At 39.8% G+C, this 23,257-nt stretch overlaps 1 protein-coding gene across 1 annotated transcript in view; it reads right to left on the minus strand.

Moving 5' to 3' along the window:
* The window catches only part of USH2A (usherin), a 903,954-nt gene that overhangs the window by 596,859 nt on the left and 283,838 nt on the right, over nucleotides 1-23,257 (minus strand). Inside the window, exon 21 of the mRNA XM_066594449.1 lies at nucleotides 3,318-3,551. Within this exon, the coding sequence (XP_066450546.1) occupies nucleotides 3,318-3,551 (234 nt within the window). The remainder of the gene's footprint in view (nucleotides 1-3,317; nucleotides 3,552-23,257) is intronic.

Consider the following 23,257-nt stretch of genomic DNA (forward strand, 5'->3'; position numbering starts at 1 on the left):
TGCCAATAGCAACCAATCGTAGCTCTGCTTTCATTTCTTATTCTGCTGAGGTAACATGAAAGCTGCGCTGTGATTGGTTGCTTTGGGCCCCCAAACCTGTTTTTCACTGTTTGTTGATTTCCCGGTACACAGTGGTGAAACATGAGGGTCGGTGTTCATACATTTGCTCCATGTCTTCCTGTCTGCGGACAGATCATTATCCCCACGGACATCCAAGGTGGAATAAGGAAGGACAAGATGGGCCAATGATTGGCGGCTCCACCAGAGTCAGAGGGGGGCTAGAAAGCCGCCCTGAAACACATTTTCAGCGCTCAGTCTGACTCTTCTAGTGGGAATTACTTGTTGGAAATAACCAGGAATACTGAATGGAGTGCGTAGAATCCATTGGTGGAAGCTAATTTGGGGGTTGCTGCTTAACAATTCAAGCAAAGGCAAAAATATGCAAATAAGGTGCCAAGACAACACAACTTCTGATTATTTTTTAGCCTATACCCTTTACCGGGTGGAGATTATACTGTGTGCACAATGTCCAGTCAGCCGGCCGTACAGATTGGGCGTGATGCTCCAACAATCAGACATTGACCAATATATGAGGGCTTCACATTCGGGGGATCATTTGGAATAAGCTGCATGTTTAGGGTCTGGAATGAGGGACCCCCATAAATACTCTAAATGTCCTAATAGGGTATTTGGAATTAGTTTAAACCCTGCAGCCTTCTATGTGCCTCACACTAGAAATACTGAAAAATATCAAGCTGCGTGATATGAAGCCGACCGTCTCTGAGAAGCCAGAAGTGGAAATGTGCAGGAAATACATATGTTTAAATGAACTTTGCATTAACTGCGCATTGATTGTGATTAACTGTGATTCATAACAGGCAATTAGAATTCAAAGACACTATAAATCTTGATTACGTGCATCATTCATAGGCGAGCATGACAAGAGCCTGAGCCCCATATTTCATCAGATTACCTGGACGCCGATCCTGCCGACCCGATTACAGAAGCTTCAGGTCAAAAAAATGGAACGATGTTTAAAAGTAAAGGACGTCGTCTTCTTTCAAAGTTATCTGCGATTATCATACACTACACCGGCCGCCCCATTATTACCCCCATCTACTAGCGTTAGACTCCTTTATTACCCCCCACCTAGCAGCGTTGGACTCCTTTGGTCTTCACACCCGCAGCCATCCATCGTGGTGTAGATTCCACTTGGTGATAAAATGGTTCTGCCGGAATATCGGACAGGAAGCTTCTTGTAGTTGCCACAGATTAGATGGCGGTGCTGACATGTTCTGACCGGCTGACAGGAAGGGGTCAGCGATTCATGCTGCTTGTACCAAATTCTGACCCCCCCCCCCCATCAGCAACAGAAATCTGGATCCATCTAACTGGGAGATGTTTCTCCGCTGCTCAGTGATACAAGTTTTGCGCTCTTTTGCCCGCTGGAGTCTTTCTGTTTCTCTTAGACACAATGGCGCTGGAACTGGTCGTCTGCTGTTATACCATCCGTGCGGAGGAACGGCGAGTTGTGCGTTCGGACATGTTAGTTGGAGCTCCAGCGTTGTATTCAGCTGACTGTGCAGCCTGTTGGTCAGAACGATTCCTCACATCCTCCTCCGACCCCTTTCAGTGATGAGTTGTTTTTGTCCACAGGATTTCCTTTGGCTGAAGGTTTTTCTTCGATGACACCATTCTCTGTATAGTCTCCATGCTGCAGTTGACGGTGAGACCCCGGCTAGTCTAGCACCGATGACCGGCCTCGTTGGAAGTCGCTCCAATCGATAGATTTTCCCATCTAATGTGGATTCACACTGAAACTGATCCACGGAAAAGTTGATTTTATGCGGCACTCCGGGGTCATGGGGATAATTTCTGTGGGCTCTAGTAAAGGGCTATGGACCTTATTAATGGATTGGGGGAGTTTAATAAAGAGCCGCGGGCTCTCATAAAGGGTCGGGCTGTGACGCACCATGCCCAGGATGAACACAAATAGAAGGCTGGTAATTATGTTCAGTCCATGGAGGCCGTAGAAACAACAAACCTACATGGATGCAACCCAAACAAGGACTGGAGGGAAAGGATTGGAAGAAGCGAACATGAATACACGCTGAGCACCACAGTACAGTGAACTGCAAATGGGCGAGCCGACATCCATCAATGACTGACAAACACCAAAACACTTACCTAGAATACCAACACGCATCAGCAGATGGAATAGCTAATAAATACGAGGTATTGGGTCATGTTTTGGCAAGAATACTTAAGCTCACGAGCCCATGACAAGGGCCCTCGTGTCTTATGAGTCCTTGCTCTAACAAGACAACTCAAACCCCAGGAGTCCTGCCTGCAAGCAGGGCGATTGTCCCAATGGGCCCCATGCTGGAACCTAGGGGCCCGGCTCACCCTAGATGATATACAATATACACGCTAAACAGCACACAGACAAGGGGCATCCACCCTGAACAAGTAACTGCTCACACCTCATGTCTGGTCACCTACAGACACTGAACACGTCGCTGTTCACATCCACAAATAGGGAATCCCACCCAGAACTTCATGTAAGCAACCCCACAGCAGAACATGAATGACTCCAAACCCCTGGGCTCTGAGGGGAAATGAGGAAAATAGCTGTATTTTGCCTCTCCCCAGTCCTGATCTCTATGTTTTCCACGCTCCGCGTATGCTTGGAATGCAATGATGAATATGCCCATCAACGTCCATGCATGGTAGCCGTGGGAGACTTCACTAGGATGTGGGCTGTCATTGTAGCCCACCAGCACCGTGTGATCTTGACGCTTGGGGTGGGAGGTCAATGGGGCACTGTAGGGACTAGCTGCTTAAACGCTGTACCAGGAGTCAAAGGTCGTCACGGAGACTTCTGCTCCAAATACACAGAGGTCGGAGCGGAAACCTCTGCGCCGACCTCCCATGTAGTGGCCAGTGCTTGTAACTGCAGGCATTGATTTCAATGAGTTGGGTTTCTTGCCTACAAGTGGCTTCAGAGGTGTCCAACAAACAGCTTGAGCACCAAAAACTTCTTAAGGATGGACACCCACTTGCATTTTTCTTGTACGTTTTTTTCACGCGATATCGCTGCATGTTTTTTAACACTGTTGTTGATAGGACTTTCTAATGTTAAAAACGCATTGCAAGTTTGTGATTTGCGATTTTTGTGCGATGCGTTTTTAACATTAGAAAGTCCCATTGACAATCACCTGAAAAAAGAAGAAAAACGCAAGTGGGTGTCCACCCTAACAGGGATAATTATTTCATGTCAACCATCAGCTTCATTGCAAAAGTATAAGAAGGATTACCTGTGAAATATGTGTTCACCGGCAAAGAGGATGGTGAAAATCTAAAGTAGCCATGGCCCGGAAAGCGAACTCCTTTGATGAAGGTGGTCTTGTCTTGTATGGTCAGTGATGGCTCTATCCTCTCCAGCTGGTAGAATGGTGGAGGGCCATTAGGTTTTAGAGGAGCAGCCCACGTGATCTTCATGGCAGTGCTATTGATACTCTCTACTAGTGGCGGCTTTATTCCTTTTGGTGCTGAAAGAAGACAAAGGGTTACGGTCAATTGCCTTGCATATTCAACATAGAAAATGTAAGACCTGGTGGCAACCATCATGGCCACCATTACAAGCCCTTTACAGCTGCCACTCAACAGTTACAAGACTCGTAAACTGAAGCTTAGCCATAGGCAATAATACGTCATTTATTGTTTACACCTGTGTACGGGTCTGCGCCGGCGGAATGACTCTCCCATTGTGCCTCCATTATACTATGTAGTTGGGTACCGCTGCACTCCATGCTTAACATCTTCAGATTCTGAAGGAGCTCAATGGACAGCTGGATGGAAACTAAAGAAACCCTTCTTCATTTTGAACGTGTAGTCAGAGGCGTCGCTAGTACTGGCGATCCAGGGCATATGCCCCGGGCTACTACCCTAGTGCCCCGAATCCCCGGCGAGCACTGCTGTCTACTGTAGAGCGGAGAGTCATCGACTCCATTGGATACAGTCACTGGAGCCGCACTGATTGTAGATTAAGAAACAAACATTACCTTCACCTATTACCCCGAGTAGCGCAGCATCTCCGGCTGCAGCATTATCCCATGGCCATTTCCCATTTAGTGTGTAATGCTGACATGTATTTTCTCTGCTCATGTGGACAACCTTACATTTATCAGTGTTACACCTCATTTGCCATTTTTCTGCCCCCAACTCATCTAGATTAATTTGCAGCCCCCTCCTCATTGAGATGCAGTCCATCCCTACGGTAGCCAACAAAAAAGTCAGCCCAGTTCTCCTTCATACAGCAAATCTGGAGCCACTTGTTTACCTCCCTAATCTCCCGCTGCATTTCTGGTGTGACACAGGTAGCATTTCACAAAATGCTACCTCGGAGGACCTTGCCCTGAGCTTACATCCTAGTTCCCTGAAATCATTTTTAAAGACCTTCCACCTAACTCTAACTTTGCAATTGGTGCCAATATGTACCATGACACAGTTAGGTTCACATTGGCACCAATGACAAAGACAGGTAAGCCTATATTTGGCAGGTGCCTTGCTACACTCATCAGGAGAGTTTTACACTAGAACAATATGGGAAGGGAAGTGAAATGCAAAAATATACAGCGAATGACTACAATTGAGAACCTCGCTATTAGAAGTGGAAAGAAAGAACACAGACAAAACATTTAGAAGGAAAATAGAGGAACACGAGACCCCGATCACAAACTAACACGTTTCTACACAAATGCCAAGAGCATGGGAAACTAACAAGGGAAATTGAAGCTCCTAACAGGAAGAGAAATATGATGTCATCGGCATTATAGAAACTTGGTGGGATGATACACATGATTGGATACAAGGCTTACCTATCAAGACATTTGTTGAGAATCTCTCTCAGGTAAAAGTAATGGATCCAACAAATTCTTATCCGCTCTTGCTGACAACTTTATCTTCCCGAAGGTAGAAAAGAAAACAAGGGGATCTGCTATCTTGGACCTAATTCTTACCAACAGGGAGTAAATGGTTGAGGAAGTCAGGGTGGCTGGGACCTTGTCGCTCAAACGACAATTTGAGTGACAACTTTGAGTGATCATTTTGCATAAACTATTAAGTAGCTACTCAGCTACTTAATAGCTATTTAGTGTGCAAATGAAGCCTTTAGCTGAAAGCAGTTAATAGCCCGAGGGCTCTTATCTGCTTTCAGTTCCTTTGTTCTCCGATGAGAAACAATGCTATCGGTGCTACCCACGGAGAACTGCTGATAAGGCTGAATGATGATTTTTAGTTTAGCCTGAATTTAAAGATCAGCTAGAGGTGCACGAAAAGTGCACGATGGCAGCGTGTTTAGACGCAACGATGATCGCTCAAACGATCGCTTTTTGGGATTTTTGAGTGATCATCGCTCCGTGTAAATGGGCCTTTAGGAGGCAGTGATCATGATATCCTTGGATGTTGGATAACAAGGGGAGGAAGACCTGAGAAAACCAGACCTCAAGGTTGGATTTCAGAAAGGCAGATTTTACTGAACTCAGAAAGAGGATAGGAAGAATCCAATGGCTGGATGTTCTTAAGGACAGAAATGTCCAAGAAGGTTGGGAAATATTGCGAAAAGAGATTCTCAAAGCACAATCGTTACCAATCCCTAAAAGAAGGAAGAATGGGAAGCATTTAAAGAGACCGGGATGGATGAACACAGAACTTGTACACATGTTAAAGAGGAGGAAAAATATGTTTACCAAATGGAAAGAGGGGGGAATATCTAAGGAAGAATATAATGGGGTCTGCAGAAACTGTAGGGCAAGTGTCAGAAAAGATAAAGCTGATAATGAATTGAGGCTTGTAACCGAGGCCAAAAGCAATAAAAAAAGGATTTGGGGTCAAAAGCAAAAGAAAAGTCAAAGATGCTATTGGATGCTTATAGGATGAAAATAGTGAATTGGTTAAGAATGATGTTGAGAAGGAAGAACTTTTAAATTCTTATTTTATATCTGTTTTATCTCAGAAAGTAAATGTATCATTAGCTGATCTTCCCTGTGATATTGGAAAATACAGGCTATATATAAGCAGAGCCATGGTGAGGGAACACTTAGCTAACTTACATAAATGCAAGTCTCCAGTTCTAGATGAATTACACCTTAGGATACTAAAGGAATTGCTGAACCACTCACCGGAATCTATGAAAATTCCTGGAGAACAGGAGAAGTCCCAGAAGATCTTAAAAGGGCAAATGTTGTCCCTATCCTCAAAAAAGGGAATAAGGGGGATCCAGGAAACTACAGGCCTGTGAGCTTGACTTCAACACCAAAAAATATCTCTGAACAGATTATTAAACAGCATGTATGCAAGTACTTGGATGAGACTGGAGTAATTAACCAGAGCCAGCATGGGTTTGTAACAAACAAGTCATGCCAGACGAATCTAATTTCTTTCTATGACAGAATCAGCAACTGGGCTGATCAGAGAAATTATATAGTATATCTTGACTTTAGTAAAGCATTTGACAAATTATCTCATATCATCCTTACTGAAACAATGACCAAATATGGCTAAGTGATTGTACTCAAAGATTGGTCATTAATGGCTGCACATCCAATTGGAAGGATGTGTCAAGTGGGGTACCATGAGATTCTGTTCTAGGCCCAGTGAAGAAGGGAACTGAGGGGAAACTGATCAAATTTACCACGACACAAAGCTAGGAGGGATAGCTAACATTAGAGAAGAGAGAAAGAGTATTCAAAAGATCTAGAAAAGCTTGAATAGTGGGCGGTGACTAACAGAATGGTATTTAATAAGGAGAAATGCAAGATCCTATATCTGGGCAAGAAAAATGTAAAAAGCACATACACAATGCTAATTAGCAGCACACGTGAAAAGGACTTGGCTATACTAATAGATCACAGACTGAACATGAGTCAACAATGTGATGCAGCAGCAAAAAGGGCAAAAACAATTCTGGGATGTATTAAGAGAGTCATGTGAGGTCATTATCCCCCTCTAATCTTCCTTAGTCAGACCTCATCTGGAATACTGGGTCCAGTTCTGGGCACCCCAATTTAAAAAATACATTGACAAACTAGAGCAAGTTCAGAGAAGAATTACCAAGATGGTGAGCGGTCTGCAAATCGTGTCCTATGAGGAACGGTTAAAGGATCTGGAAATGTTTAGCTTGCAGAAGAGAATGCTGAGAGGAGACTTAATAGCTGTCTACAAATAGCTGAAGGGAGGTCACAGTGCAGAGGGATCAGCCCTATTCTCATCTGCACAAGGAAAGACTAGAAGCAATGGCATGAAACTGAAAGGCAGGAGACACAGATTAGATATTAGACAGTGAGGGGGATCAATGAGTGGAACAAGTTGCCACAGGAGGTGGTGAGTTCTCCTTCAATGGAAGTCTTTGAATAGAGGCTGGGCAGACATCTGTATGGGATGATTTAGTGAATCCTGCACTGAGCAGGGGGTCGGACACGATGACGCTGGAGGTCCCTTCCAATTCTACCATTCTATGACCGCTGGATCCTCACCAGGCCCTCCCAATCATATGTCAACCCAATTCGTGATGTGTTGAACTGGAACGCCAGAAAGACAACAGACCGTTCGATGATCCCGGTGCTTGTGGCAGATTGCCTTGTCTGTTCCCCTAATAATTGAGTCCCCAACTACCAGGACCTATCTAGCCTGCCCTGCACTCCTATTCCCCTTCTTTCTGGAGCAGACACCCCCCTGGTGGTCAGAGGCAATGCTGTGCAGCAGCAGTGCTAATCCTATAATGGCATTCCCCTTATCTGCCAACTTTGTAAACTTGTTGGGGTGTGGCGGTTCAGGACTAGCCTCCCTGGATCTCTTTCCTCTACCCCTCCTGTTGCTAGCTGCCTGATAATCCGGCACTCCCAAACTACCATTCACCCCCTTATCTGCCACAGGAAGTGCTGGCTCAGTGAGCTGCAAACTCCTTTCCATGGTGCTAATGGATCTCAGTGTTGCAAGCTTCTCTTTTGGATCCAGGATCTGGGCTTCCAAATATGCAACACGCTCACATCTCGTCCAACAGTATGCGGCCAGCTGGTCAAGAAGGGCATACATGGCATGAGATGTAAACTGGATGGCATACATGGCACAAGATGTACACCGGACGGCATTGTCAATCATGGGGCACATTCTGGGCACAGTAGAGATAGATTAGATAAAAAAAATATATGCAAAAATGTTAAATAAGCAGTAAATGAATGAATTAGTCTTCCAAAGTCCCTGACTCCAAAGTGAGTAATCCCAAGTCACACACTGACGACACAGTACAGTTAGATTACAGCCGCACACACTCACTCCGCTCGCACGCTCACTTAGGTTCTGAGTTGCATAGCTCTGATCGGTAGCGCTTCTATTCCTCCTCTGTTTGGAATGGACATAGGAAGTTCCAGAGGTGCAATTTATCAGACCCTGATTGAGTAACCCCGCTGCTAATTACGCACCTGTGCAAAGCAATGGAGACTAAAACCCACAAGCAGACTATGGCCGCCTGCACACCAACGGCTCCGATCCCACCCACGGGAGCCTTGTGCCCGGCCAGCGTCCGTGCGTACATGTCATTTCAATTTTCCTGCTTTTTTTGCTCCTGCTTTTGCTGCCTCAGCAATGTCTTTAATGAAGCTGTCCGCGTGGAATCCGCGCAAAAATAGAGCATGCTGCGTGTTAGCAGACATGCGGATCTTCTGTTGGTTTGAATTGGTGCAGAATGCCGCCGGTCGTCCGCGTGGGAGACAATGGTGGATTCCGTAATTCAAACATGGTCATATGCAGGCGGCCTATATGTAACATATGTATCATAAATGTAACAGTGTTTATCGATATAACCCACCAATCTTTGGTCAACTTTTTTAACTCCACTTTTTAGCCCCTCAAGTGTGACTTGAAGAAGTCGTCCCTCGATCCCCAGCCTGGTGCGCCTCACTTTGTAGCTTTACTCTTCGTTATTATTTTACATCATTACCGCTTATTATTGTGGTTACTGTTGTCGCCGTTATTAGATGACGTTATAGCGCCACGGATGCTATTAGAACGCTCCGCGTCTCCGTGTAACCTGTTGTTTATTTCATGAGCAGCCGGTCAGATCTCACACAACAAAATTGCTAAATGTATAAAAGACGCAGACACAGTAAATAAAATATTTCTGGACTCGGGCACTGCGGACTGGAAAATTAATTTATGGTGCGGCGGGGGAGAGGCACGTATTTTCTTCTCAAGAGTCCAGATGGAGTATTTATTTTTGATGTTATTTAAGGCATTGGAAGGCTGAAGTGCATTGAGACTTATTACTAAATAAATCTCATTTGTTCTGTGACAGAAGAAGTGCTTAAATTGATTAGCAATTCACTTCAGCTTTATGATATCACACAGCAAAGATGGCTGCCTCAAAAACGGTGGCGGTAACATGCAGTCACCTTCTGTTTATACATCGGGCCAGGGGAAATTTGGGAATTTTTTTGCAGATTTTCGAGCTGCTGTTTACATCATCGTCATGCAGAAAAAGTACACAAAAAAGTTTCTTTTTATTATTTTCGTTTTTTTGCCCCCACCTTTAAAGAGCCAGAACTTGTTAATGTTTCCACTGACACGGCCGCACGGGACTTGTTTTTTGTGAGACAAGTTGTATTTCTTAAAGCTACCATTTAATGTATCGAATAAAGTGTAGAAAAACCTTATCAAAATTTTAAGTAGGGAGAAATGAAAATGCTCCATTCTTGATGGGTTTAGTTTCACAGAGCCAACAGTGCAGATAAAATGATGGACTTTGTTCTGTGCCTCGGTATGATCACTTATGGCGGTGCCAAATTTGCAGTTTTTTAATGTTTTTTTAAAAATATTTTTAAAGAGTTAATACATTTTTTTCTTAAACAAAAATAGTTTTCCGCCGCTGCACTCTGAGACCCGTAACTTTTTAATCTTTTCATCGATTGGGCTCTGCGAGCGCTCGTTTTGTGGGGTGAGCTGTCATTTTTGTTGTTTGGGAAACATACTTATTTTTGATCACTTTTTAGGCGCTGGGATACAAAAAAAAAATATCACAATTTGTGCATTTTTACCAGCTTTGTCCCTGTGGGATAAATATTGAGATATTTCAATATTTCGGACTTGTACATGCTCAGCGGTACTAAATCTGAGTTTTTTTTAATTGTTTAGTTTTTTTATGGAATTTTATTTTTTTACCTTTTAATATCTTTTACATTTTTTTACTGTAAAAAAAAAACTCTTAAATATTTTTTACACTTTTATTTACTTCCCACAGGGGATTTGAACTTGTAAACTTGTAATGTAGCAATTTTTGATGTTGAGATTGGGCATCCCTGGGAGTCTTCAATTGGCTCCGGGCTTCCATGCTAGCTCATTGCACCCGCCCAAGATTGGGTTGTGGGGAATGCTGATGGGGTGCTGGAAGGGGTCCTCTCCAAAGTATGGCGAAGGCAGGATGTTTGTGTGTTTTCAGGGGTCCTGAAGTGGCTAAAATATTTACTTACTTCAAACTCTTAAAAGAGCCCCCCAACGAAAACATAATAAAACGGACCTCATCTGTCACTCCAAGCCATTTTTTCTTTCTTTCTTTTTTTTCTTCCCCTGTATTCAAAAACTTATAACTTTTCTATGTTTCTGCCAACACAGTCGCCTCACGGCTTGTTTTCTGCAGAACAAGTTGCAATTTTAATGGCACCATTTAATGTGCGGGAAAACGTTAAAAAATTTTAAAGTGGAATGAGAAGGGAAAGTGGAAAAAAAAGGCAATTTCGCCACGGGAGTCTTGTTTTTACAGCATGCATGGTGACATGGTAACTTTATTCTATCTGTCAATACGACTACAGCGATACCAGATTTATGTTGGTTTTTCTGTACTACTTTTTACTTTCTGTTGCCGACTTCTGACTGCCTGAACTTTTTGATTTTTCCACCGATGGGGGTCGGTCGAGGGCTTGTATTTTTGCAGAACAAGCTCTGGTTTCTGTTATTGGTATCGTTGTATTGATCACATTTTATATAGGTTTTTCTTGGAGATGAATTCTTGAGTTGTGTGTTTGTTCCTGATGGATCTCATCCCGTGGGGTAATTACCGCAGGATGTTTGTGTGTTTTCGGGGGTCCTGAATAGATCAGACTTTTACAGACGTTGATAACAAATGTGTTTTTTTGATAAGTATTTAATGTTAAAAATAAGAAAAGGGGTTAAAGCTTGTAATATTTTATGTAATGATGTCACATCACTAACTGATACATTTCAGGGAAAGACTACGTTCATACAGATGAGAGCAATATTGGGCCGAGAAACCCGGAGCTGAAATCGCACTGATCAATATGAGTTTTACCCGCGGATGTGAGGTGTTTTTCATTCAAAAACATATCGCATCACTTCTATAAAACTGTGTTCCTGTGGCGCTAGTTTCACGCACGTCAGAGGATCTACAAGTGTTTCCATTGATCTCAGGGGGGGGGGGGGATCACGTTTCCGTAAAAAGAACAGCGCTGTGCATCATTTTGCTTCATTAACTTTTTATTCTCCAACAACAAACCGGTGTTGCGCTCTGCGCTTACGCAGTTTCCTGGAAGCAAGGAGTTAATTAATGTGTGGAGGTTTCTTTATCACTAACTTTCTCCTCACAGTGAGGGGCAACAAATCAGCAAACAGATGGGTGGTTATGAAGAGGGCGCTCCAATGTCAATGTCGCGGCGGTTCTGGGATCACGTCCTTTCTGAATAATCTGGTACAGGTTTTGTAGGTGTTTCTCCACCCTCAGGCTCTGGTGGGAATGCTATTAGGAGAGACTTGCTTGGTCTCATCTGTGTGTAATTTGTCAGGACTATTTAGCCTGGCCTGGTGCTTTGCTCAATGCTGTTTAATTTCAGTCTTCCTCTGTCTGTGATAGAAGTCAGAGCTGGGTGCTGGAGCTCCTGTCTGTCTGAGTCTTTACAAAGCCAAGTACTGCAGTAATTACTAATTTTTATCTTGTTTTCTTTGGTCTTTCCCTATCCTATGTCGGGTCTGCTAGTGGCCTAGGTACATGATCAGGTTTGCCCATGTCTGGGCAGGTTTTCTGTGTATAGGTAGGTTCTTCCCCTGGTTAAGGGTCCTTAGGGACAGTGCTTTCCTTGTGGCGGTTTTCTTTATCATTTACCACAGTTTGGTGTTCAGTTGCATAGTATTTCAGATCCAGCATGTCCTGCATGTCAGATCCAGTAGATCCAGCATGTCCTACTTGGACATGACAGTTGATAGTCTCATGTTGCGCACTTATGGTTGGAGGCTGTAATGGTCACACTGGGCTGTGAACAATCCCCAGGTGAAAGTCAGTTAAACAGCAGCACCAAGCAAAATCACCACTTTACAGGTGTGGAGGAATCACTAATACTCGCCGTGCTCGCCTTCCGGATCCTGGACACAAAGAACCCAAAGGAAAATGCAGAGTAGATGATTTGTGGATGACAGCACAGGCTCCCGGGATAAAGCAGAAAAGCAAGTAGATTTACTTGAATTCCATTTGTTTATTCATATCAAACAGTCCAGTAGATGTAATAGCATGCCGACGTTTCGACAGCCAACGCTGTCTTTGTCATTGCGATTCTCCGCTCGCGGTGGGCAATTCACAGCATGCTGAGAATTGCCCCGATTCTCCGCAGCCAGCCTATCTATTAGACAGGGCTGACCAGTGGAGATTCGGCGGCGGCTCCTGCTCCCGGGTGGCGGCTCCCGCGGGACAGATGTGCCACGGGACTTTACAACGCCCGTGGACAGGGGGCCTAAAGGCCAACAGGGCTGCCATGAGTGATTACCTATCAAGAATTGCCTCTCATGTCTTTAAAGATTGGCTGACAAAATGCTATATAATGCAATACTATGGTATTACATTATACTGTATGAGCAATCACAAGTTTAAGTCCCCTTAGGGGACTAAAAAAATGTAAAATGAATTTAAAGTTTTATTATTAGAAAAAAATGAAAAGGTAATAAAAGATTTGAAAATGTTCCCATATATGTAATAGAAATATCAAATATAAAAACTAAGAACACATTTGGTTTCACTGCATCCAAAAAAGTCTAATATATCAAAATAATGCTTTTTTTTTTATCCTGCAAGGTAAACCTCATCAGAAAAATAAATATACACCAGCTGTGCGGCTCTTTGATCCCCCCATCTCCAAGGATAAATGTAATAAAAAAGTGATCAAAAACTTATATGAACTCCAAAATGGTACCAATAAAAATATTTTATTTTTTAAACATATAGTTTTTTTTCACTGTACTAAGGCCCCGTGCCCGCGGATGGAGCGGGATATGTCCGCGGTTTTACGCCGTGGGAATATTCAAAAAAGTCACCGCTGGCGATCGCAGAGAAATGCGCGTTTTCCACGACCTCCATTAATATTATATTAATGGAAACCTCCCGTTGCAGAAAAACATGGTAAAATAGAACATGCCACGATTTTTTTCCCGCGACGTGAATCCGCGGCAGAATCCCAAATTCGATGACTGAGCCGTTAGGTTCAATAGAACCCAAAGCTGCAGTATTCTGCCGTGGATTTATGCTGCGGCACTGTGGTGCAAAACCGTCTGTGGGTATTAGCCCTAAATGTGATATTGTTGTGACTGCACTGTCCCACAGAATATTGCATCATTTTTGCTGCAATGTCAATGAAAAAGTGAGAGTTATGATTTTCTGAAAGTAAGGAGGAAAAACAAAAAATTGAGAAAAATCGGATGTTATAAGCAGATAATGACAGAGAACATTCGGCTGATCCGGTCAACTTCACTGAAAACAGAAGAGGCTTTGTCCTTGCAGTCACTTTAACAGGAAGATACATGTAACGCTTCCAACACTCGCTGAGGCACAATGTTGCATCGCTGCCAGTTACACAATATAAAAGTAGACTATTGTGTAAGGCCCGTTTACTGGGACGATCGTCGTGTGTAAATCTATCAGTGACGGGACGAGAATTCTTCAGTCATTCAGTTTCTGAAAGCTGAAGAACGCGCCATTCAGTGTAAACGGCGATCGGCACGTCTTAACGACTGTCTGCTTACAGCAAATGGAGGCGGCGGGGGAAGAACGATCCCTGGACGAATAGGCCTCCATGCTGGCAGCGCTGTGCACAATGCCAGCGATACTCATGAAGGTTGGCCGCCCCCAAACCTATATACAGGGAGAAGAATTAAAAAACGCTACAAAAAAAGGATTAGAAAAATAGGAAATGTTCCCTAATCTGTCTTAGCAGATATATTCTAAAATGTAAGCAGAATGCGGTGATGGAATCAGAATCGTACATTTAGAAATAAATGACGTTTTTAACAAGTAAAGGGCGGTATAATAATGCTAATATAACGCCAGCGCCTGATTCTGTGTCATTCGCATGTTATTACGTTACAAACAAACTCTGATTTCTTTGTCCTTTATTGTTGGGAAAAAGAAGGAGAACCGAAATCTGCCATGCTATCAAGCATGTTATTGGATCTGTTTGTATCATTCAAATTAGATGTGACACAAGCCGCGACTTCCTTCACGTGCAGCGAGGTGACCTGTCACTGCTATAATTTGATTGTCTCACTATACAACAATTTAATAATGCATAACATTGTACAATCTGAAATGTAAGCACAACGAGAACGTTACATCAGCGGGAAGAAGGATCCGCAAATAATGTGATTGGTAAGGTTTTATCTACTTATATTATAAAAGATAGATAGATGCATAGATAGATAGATATCTCATATTCATCTATCCATCTCATATCTATCTATCCATCTATCTCATATCTATTTATCTATCTCATATCTATCTATCTCACATCTATCTATCTATCTCATATCTATCTATCCATCTCATATCTATCTATCTATCTATCTATCTATCTATCTATCTATCTATCTCATATCTATCCATCTATCCATCTCATATCTATCTATCCATCTATCTCATATCTATCTATCTATTTATCTCCTATCTATCTCATATCTATCCAGCTCATATCTATCTATCCATCTATCTCATATCTATCTATCTATTTATCTCATATCTATCTCATATCTATCTATCTCATATCTATCTATCTTATATCTATCTATCTCCTATCTATCTCATATCTATCTATCCATCTATCTATCTCATCTCTATCCATCTAACTATCTCATCTCTATCTATCTATCTATCTATCTATCTCACATCTCATATTTATCTATCTATCCATCCATCCATCACATATTTATCTCATCTCTATCTATCCGTCTATCTATCTATCTATCTCATATCTATCTAATTCATATCCATCTATCTAAAATCTATCTCAGATCTATAATTTGTCTATCCACCTATCTATCTAGTTATCTCATGTCTATCTATCTCATATCTATCTATCTATTTAGTTATCTCATATCTATCTTTTTCATATCTATCTATATGCTAGCTCATATCTATAATCTATCTATCTCCTATCTATCTAGTTATATCTATCTATGTAGTTATCTCATATCTATCTGTTCATCTATATATCTTTCTCATATCTATCTATCTATCTATCTATCTATCTCATATATATAATCTATCTATCTAGTTATCTCATATCTATCTATTTCATATCTATCTATCTCATATCTATCTATCTATCACTCAATCTCATATCTATCTATAATCTATCTCATATCTATAATGTATCTATCCATCTATCTAGCTCATATCTATAATCTATCTATCCAGTTATCTCATATCTATTTATCTCATATCTAGCTAGCTGTATCTATCTATCTATCTCATATCTATCTATCTAGGTATCTCATTTCTATCTATCTAGGTATGTATCTATCTATTTATCCATCTCATATCTATCTATTTAAAATCTATAATCTATCTCAAATCTATAATGTATCTATCCATCTATCTAGCTCATATCTATAATCTATCTATCTCATATCTATCTATGTATCTATCCATCTAGTTTTCTCATCTCACATCTATCTATCTGATATCTATTCATCTATATCTCTCTCATATCTATGTATCTATCTGATATCTATCTATCTGATATCTATCTATCTCATATCCATCTCAAATCTATCTATCCATCTCAAATCTATCTATCTATCTCATATCTATCTATCTATCTCATATCTATCTATCTATCTCATATCTATCTATCTATCTCATATCTATCTATCTATCTATCTAAATAGATTGATAGATAGATATGAGATAACTAGATAGATATATAGATATGAGATAGATAGATAGATAGATATGAGATAAATAGATATGAGATAACTAGATAGATAAATTATAGATATGAGATAGATAGATAGATAAATAGATATGAGATAGATAGATAGATAGATAAATAGATATGGGATACATAGAAAGAAAGATAAATAATAAATATGGGATAGATGATAGATAGATAGATAGATAAATAGATATGAGATAACTAGATATGAGATAACTAGATATGAGATTATAGATAGATAGATAGATAGATATTAAATAGATAGATATGAGATAAATAGATATGTGATAGATAGATAGATAGATAGAAGATAGATAGATGGTAGATAGATAGATAAGGGATAGACAAATATATGAGATAAATGATAGATATGGGATACAAAGAAAGAAAGATACATAATAGATATGGGATAGATAAATAGATAGATGGGAGATAGATAGATAGATAGATAGATAGATAGATAGATAGATATGAGATAACTAGATAGATAGATTATATATATGAGATAGATAGATAGGAGAAAAATATATAGATGAATAGATAGGTAAATATGAGATAACTACATAGATAGATATGAGATAGATAGATAGATAGATATGAGAAAGATATATAGATATGAAATAACTACACAGATAGATATGAGATAGATAGATATGAGATAGATAGATATGAGATAGATAGATAGATAGATATGAGATAGATAAGATAGATAAATAGGAGATAGATAGATAGATAGATAGATAGATAGATAGATAGATAGATATGAGATAGATAGATAGATAGGAGATAGATATGAGATAGATAGATAGATATGAGATAGATAGGAGATAGAGAGATAGGAGATAGAGAGATAGATAGGAGATAGATATGAGATAGATATGAGATAGATAGATAGATATGAGATAGATAGATATGAGAAAGATATATAGATGAATAGATAGATAAATATGATATAACTACATAGATAGATTTGAGATAGATAGATGGATAGATACATTATAGATATGAGTTGATATGAAATAGATAGATATGAGATAGATAGATAGATATGAGATAGATAGAAATGAGATAGATGTGAGATAGATAGATATGAGATAGATAGATATGAGATAGATAGAAATGAGATAGATGTGAGATAGATAGGTAGATAGATAGATATGAGATAGATAGATAGATAGATAGATAGATATGAGATAGATAGAAATGAGATAGATGTGAGATAGATAGATAGATATGAGATAGATAGATAGGAGATAGATAGATAGATAGATAGATAGGAGATAGATAGGAGATAGATAGATAGATATGAGATAGATAGATAGATAGATAGATAGATAGATAGATAGATATGAGATAGATAGATATGAGGTAGATAGATAGATAGATATGAGGTAGATAGATAGATAGATAGATAGATAGATAGATAGATAGATAGGAGATAGATAGATAGATATGAGATAAATAGATATGAGATAACTAGATAGATAAATTATAGATATGAGATAGATAGATAAATAGATATGAGATAGATAGATAGATAAATAGATATGGGATACATAGAAAGAAAGATAAATAATAAATATGGGATAGATGATAGATAGATAGATAGATAGATAGATAGATAAAAAGATATGAGATAACTAGATATGAGATTATAGATAGATAGATATTAAATAGATAGATATGAGATAAATAGATATGTGATAAATAGAGAGATAGATAGAAGATAGATAGATGGTAGATAGATAGATAAGGGATAGACAAATATATGAGATAAATGATAGATATGGGATACAAAGAAAGAAAGATACATAATAGATATGGGATAGATAAATAGATAGATAGATAGATAGATAGATAGATAGATAGATAGATAGATAGATAGATAGATATGAGATAACTAGATAGATAGATTATATATATGAGATAGATAGGAGAAAAATATATAGATGAATAGATAGGTAAATATGAGATAACTACATAGATAGATATGAGATAGATAGATAGATAGATATGAGAAAGATATATAGATATGAAATAACTACACAGATAGATATGAGATAGATAGATATGAGATAGATAGATAGATATGAGATAGATAAGATAGATAAATAGGAGATAGATATGAGATAGATAGGAGATAGGAGATAGATAGATAGATAGATATGAGATAGATAGATAGGAGATAGAGAGATAGATAGGAGATAGATATGAGATAGATATGAGATAGATAGATATGAGATAGATAGATATGAGAAAGATATATAGATGAATAGATAGATAAATATGATATAACTACATAGATAGATTTGAGATAGATAGATGGATAGATACATTATAGATATGAGTTGATATGAAATAGATAGATATGAGATAGATAGATAGATATGAGATAGATAGAAATGAGATAGATGTGAGATAGATAGATATGAGATAGATAGATATGAGATAGATATGAGATAGATAGATATGAGATAGATAGAAATGAGATAGATGTGAGATAGATAGATAGATAGATATGAGATAGATAGATAGATATGAGATAGATAGAAATGAGATAGATGTGAGATAGATAGATAGATATGAGATAGATAGATAGATAGATAGATAGATAGATAGATAGATAGATAGGAGATAGATAGGAGATAGATAGATAGATATGAGATAGATAGATATGAGGTAGATAGATAGATAGATAGATAGATATGAGATAGATAGATATGAGGTAGATAGATAGATAGATAGATATGAGATAGATAGATATGAGGTAGATAGATATGAGATAGATAGATATGAGGTAGATAGATAGATAGATAGATATGAGGTAGATAGATAGATAGATAGATAGATAGATAGATAGGAGATATGAGATAGATGGATAGATAGATATGAGATAGATAGACAGATATGAGATAGATAGATAGATAGATATGAGATAGATAGGAGATAGATAGATAGATAGATAGATAGATAGATAGGAGATAGATAGATAGATAGATAGATAGATATGAGATAGATAGATAGATAGATAGATAGGAGATAGATATGAGATAGATAGATAGATATGAGATAGATAGATAGATAGATAGATAGATAGATAGGAGATAGATATGAGATAGATAGATAGATAGATAGATAGATATGAGATAGATAGATAGATAGATAGGAGATAGATATGAGATAGATAGATAGATATGAGATAGATAGATGGATAGATAGGAAATAGATATGAGATAGATAGATATGTGATAGATAGAAATGAGATAAATGTGAGATAGATAGATTGATAGATATGAAATAGATAGATAGATAGGAGATAGATAGATTGATAGATAGATAGATAGGAGATAATAGATATGAGATAGATAGATATGAGATAGATAGATAGGAGATAGATAGATAGGAGATACGTAGATAGATATGAGATAGATAGATAGATAGATAGATAGATAGATAGATAGATAGATAGATAGATTGATAGGAGATAGATAGAGAGATAGATAGGAGATAGATATGAGATAGATATGAGATAGATAGAAATGAGATAGATGTGAGATAGATAGATAGATATGAGATAGATAGAAATGAGATAGATGTGAGATAGATAGATATGAGATAGATACAAATGAGATAGATGTGAGATAGATAGATAGATATGAGATAGATAGATAGATAGGAGATAGATATGAGATAGATAGATAGATATGAGATAGATAGAAATGAGATAGGTGTGAGATAGATAGATAGATAGGAGATAGATAGGAGATAGATATGAGATAGATAGATAGATAGATAGATAGATATCAGATAGATAGATATGAGGTAGATAGATAGATAGATTTGAGATAGATAGCTAGATAGATATGAGATAGATATATAGGAGATAGATATGAGATAGATAGATAGATATGAGATAGATAGATGGATAGATAGGAGATAGATATGAGATAGATAGATATGAGATAGATAGAAATGAGATAGATGTGAGATAGATAGATTGATAGATATGAGATAGATAGCTAGATAGATATGAGATAGATAGATAGGAGATAGATATGAGAGATAGATAGATAGATATATAGATAGATATGAGATAGATAGATGGATAGATAGGAGATAGATATGAGATAGATAGATATGAGATAGATAGAAATGAGATAGATGTGAGATAGATAGATTGATAGATATGAGATAGATAGATAGATAGATAGATAGGAGATAGATAGATAGATAGATAGATAGGAGATACGTAGATAGATATGAGATTGATAGATAGATAGATAGATAGAAATGAGATAGATGTGAGATAGATAGATAGATATGAGATAGATAGAAATGAGATAGATGTGAGATAGATAGATAGATATGAGATAGATAGAAATGAGATAGATGTGAGATAGATAGATAGATAGATATATATGAGATAGATAGATAGATAGATAGGAGATAGATATGAGATAGATAGATAGGAGATAGATATGAGATAGATAGATAGATATGAGATAGATAGAAATGAGATAGGTGTGAGATAGATAGATAGATATGAGATAGATAGATATGAGATAGATAGATAGAAATGAGATAGATGTGAGATAGATAGATAGGAGATAGATATGAGATAGATAGATAGATAGATAGATATCAGGTAGATAGATAGATAGATATGAGATAGATAGATATGAGGTAGATAGATAGATAGATTTGAGATAGATAAATAGATAGATAGATAGATATGAGGTAGATAGATAGATAGATAGATAGATAGATTGGAGATACATAGATAGATATGAGATAGATAGATACGGTAGATATGTTGATAGATAGATAGATATGAGATAGATAGATATGAGATAGATAGATAGATAGATAGATAGATAGGAGATAGATAGATAGGAGATAGATAGATAGGAGATAGATTTGAGATAGATATGAGATAGATAGATAGATAGGTAGATAGATAGATAGATAGATAGGAGATAGATAGATAGACAGGAGATAGATAGATAGATAGGAGATAGATAGATAGATATGAGATAGATAGATAGGAGATAGATAGATGGATAGATACATTATAGATATGAGATAGATAGATAGATATGAGATAGATAGATAGATAGATACGAGATAGATAGCTGCTGTAATTAGTTCTGTTTCTTACATCCACGTACGGGCACAGGGCTCAATAACTTTGCATCAAGTTGAAAATTTTGTTTTTTGGCTAATGTTTTTGCTGAAGCCCCTCTGCCCTGTGACGGCTGTCCGCAGTGTCAGCCAGTAGGATGGCACCGATCTCGCACCATAATTAAGGGTCTCCACTACTCCAACGTGACGCTGTTATAAGGCTTTTGCAATTAACTACCTAAACGCATGGTAACGCTCGCTTCTGTGACAGGGAACTATTGATTTTCTAATCATTTTCCGGTCTTCTCGCAGCACAAATAGATGTACTGCAGTTCCCTTTAATGCACTGTGTACATAACGCAGCGCGGCCCACTATTCATTATACATCCAGCTGCCCAAACACAATCGTTAGGATAGTTTGGATGCTTTTCCTCCATTTCTTCCATCAATTCTTCAGTAATAGACGTACAGTAAATGTATGCAGAAGGCAGCCGAGGAAATCTGTGGCTGAGGCGAGATTCCAAAAGGTGTCACTGTAGCACCTTGGACTATGCGATCCTTCACAGGACTTTGATCTGGCAGGAGCCTCGGAGTTGAGATCTCTATTGTGTTTGTGCAAGGCGTGCAAAACCCGTAGCGGTGGCTACTATCACCCGGCGAGAATCAGTCTGTAAGGGTGAAGTTAGCGGGGCAGACGGGACTAAAACATGAACTAATATAATGGTAATCACAGAAGGCGGGACAACCACAACGCCATTTTACATGTGTGGCCGACACCGAGGGAGGAACACGTCGCCGTGGAGGCGCGTCGCAACAGCGTCTAAATGGTAGACTTAGGTTTAAAAAACTGGTGACAAGTGCCTTAACAATTAAGGCTGCAGCCGCACAGGGAAGGGTCTGTGAATGTCACGAGGGCGGTCGGTCCGCGAATGTCACGAGGGCGGGCGGTCCGTGAACGTCACGAGGGCGGGCGGTCCGTGAACGTCACGAGGGCGGTCGGTCCGTGAACGTCACGAGGGCGGTCGGTACGCGAATGTCACGAGGGCGGGCGGTCCGCGAATGTCACGAGGGCGGTCGGTACGCGAATGTCACGAGGTTGCTCGGTCCGTGAATGTCACAAGGGTGGTCAGTACGCGAATGTCACGAGGGCGGTCGGTCCATGAATGTCACGAAGGCGGTCGCTACGCGATTGTCACGAGGGCGGTCTGTCCGCGAATGTCACAAGGGCGGGCGGTCCATGAATGTCACGAAGGCGGTCGGTATGCGAATGTCACGAGGGTGGTCAGTCCGCGAATGTCATAGGGCCGCTCAGTCCGTGAATGGCGGTCGGTCCGCGAATGTCACGAGGCTGCTCGGTCCGTGAATGTCACGAGGCTGCTCGGTCCGCGAATGTCATGAGGGTGGTCGGTCCGTGAATGTCACGAGGCTGCTCGGTCCGCGAATGTCACAAGGGCGGTCGGTACGCGAATGCCACGAAGGCGATTGGTACGCGAATGTCACGAGGGTGGTCGGTACGCGAATGTCACGAGGGCGATTGGTACGCGAATGTCACGAGGGCGGTCGGTACGCGAATGTCACGAAGGTGATTGGTATGCGAATATCACGAGGGCGGTCGGTACGCGACTGTCACGAGGGCGATCGGTATGCGAATATCACGAGGGCGGTCGTTACGCAAATGTCACGAGGGCGGTAGGTACGCGAATGTCATGAGGGTGGTCAGTCCGCGAATGTCATATGGCCGCTCAGTCCGTGAATGTCACAAGGGCGGTCGGTCCGTGAATGTCACGAGGCTGCTCGGTCCGTGAATGTCACGAGGGCGGTCGGTCCGCGAATGTCACGAGGGCGGTCGGTCCGCGAATGTCACGAGGCTGCTCGGTCCG

The sequence above is a fragment of the Eleutherodactylus coqui genome, chromosome 3, assembly GCF_035609145.1.
Source record: "Eleutherodactylus coqui strain aEleCoq1 chromosome 3, aEleCoq1.hap1, whole genome shotgun sequence".
Lineage (NCBI taxonomy): Eukaryota > Metazoa > Chordata > Amphibia > Anura > Eleutherodactylidae > Eleutherodactylus > Eleutherodactylus coqui.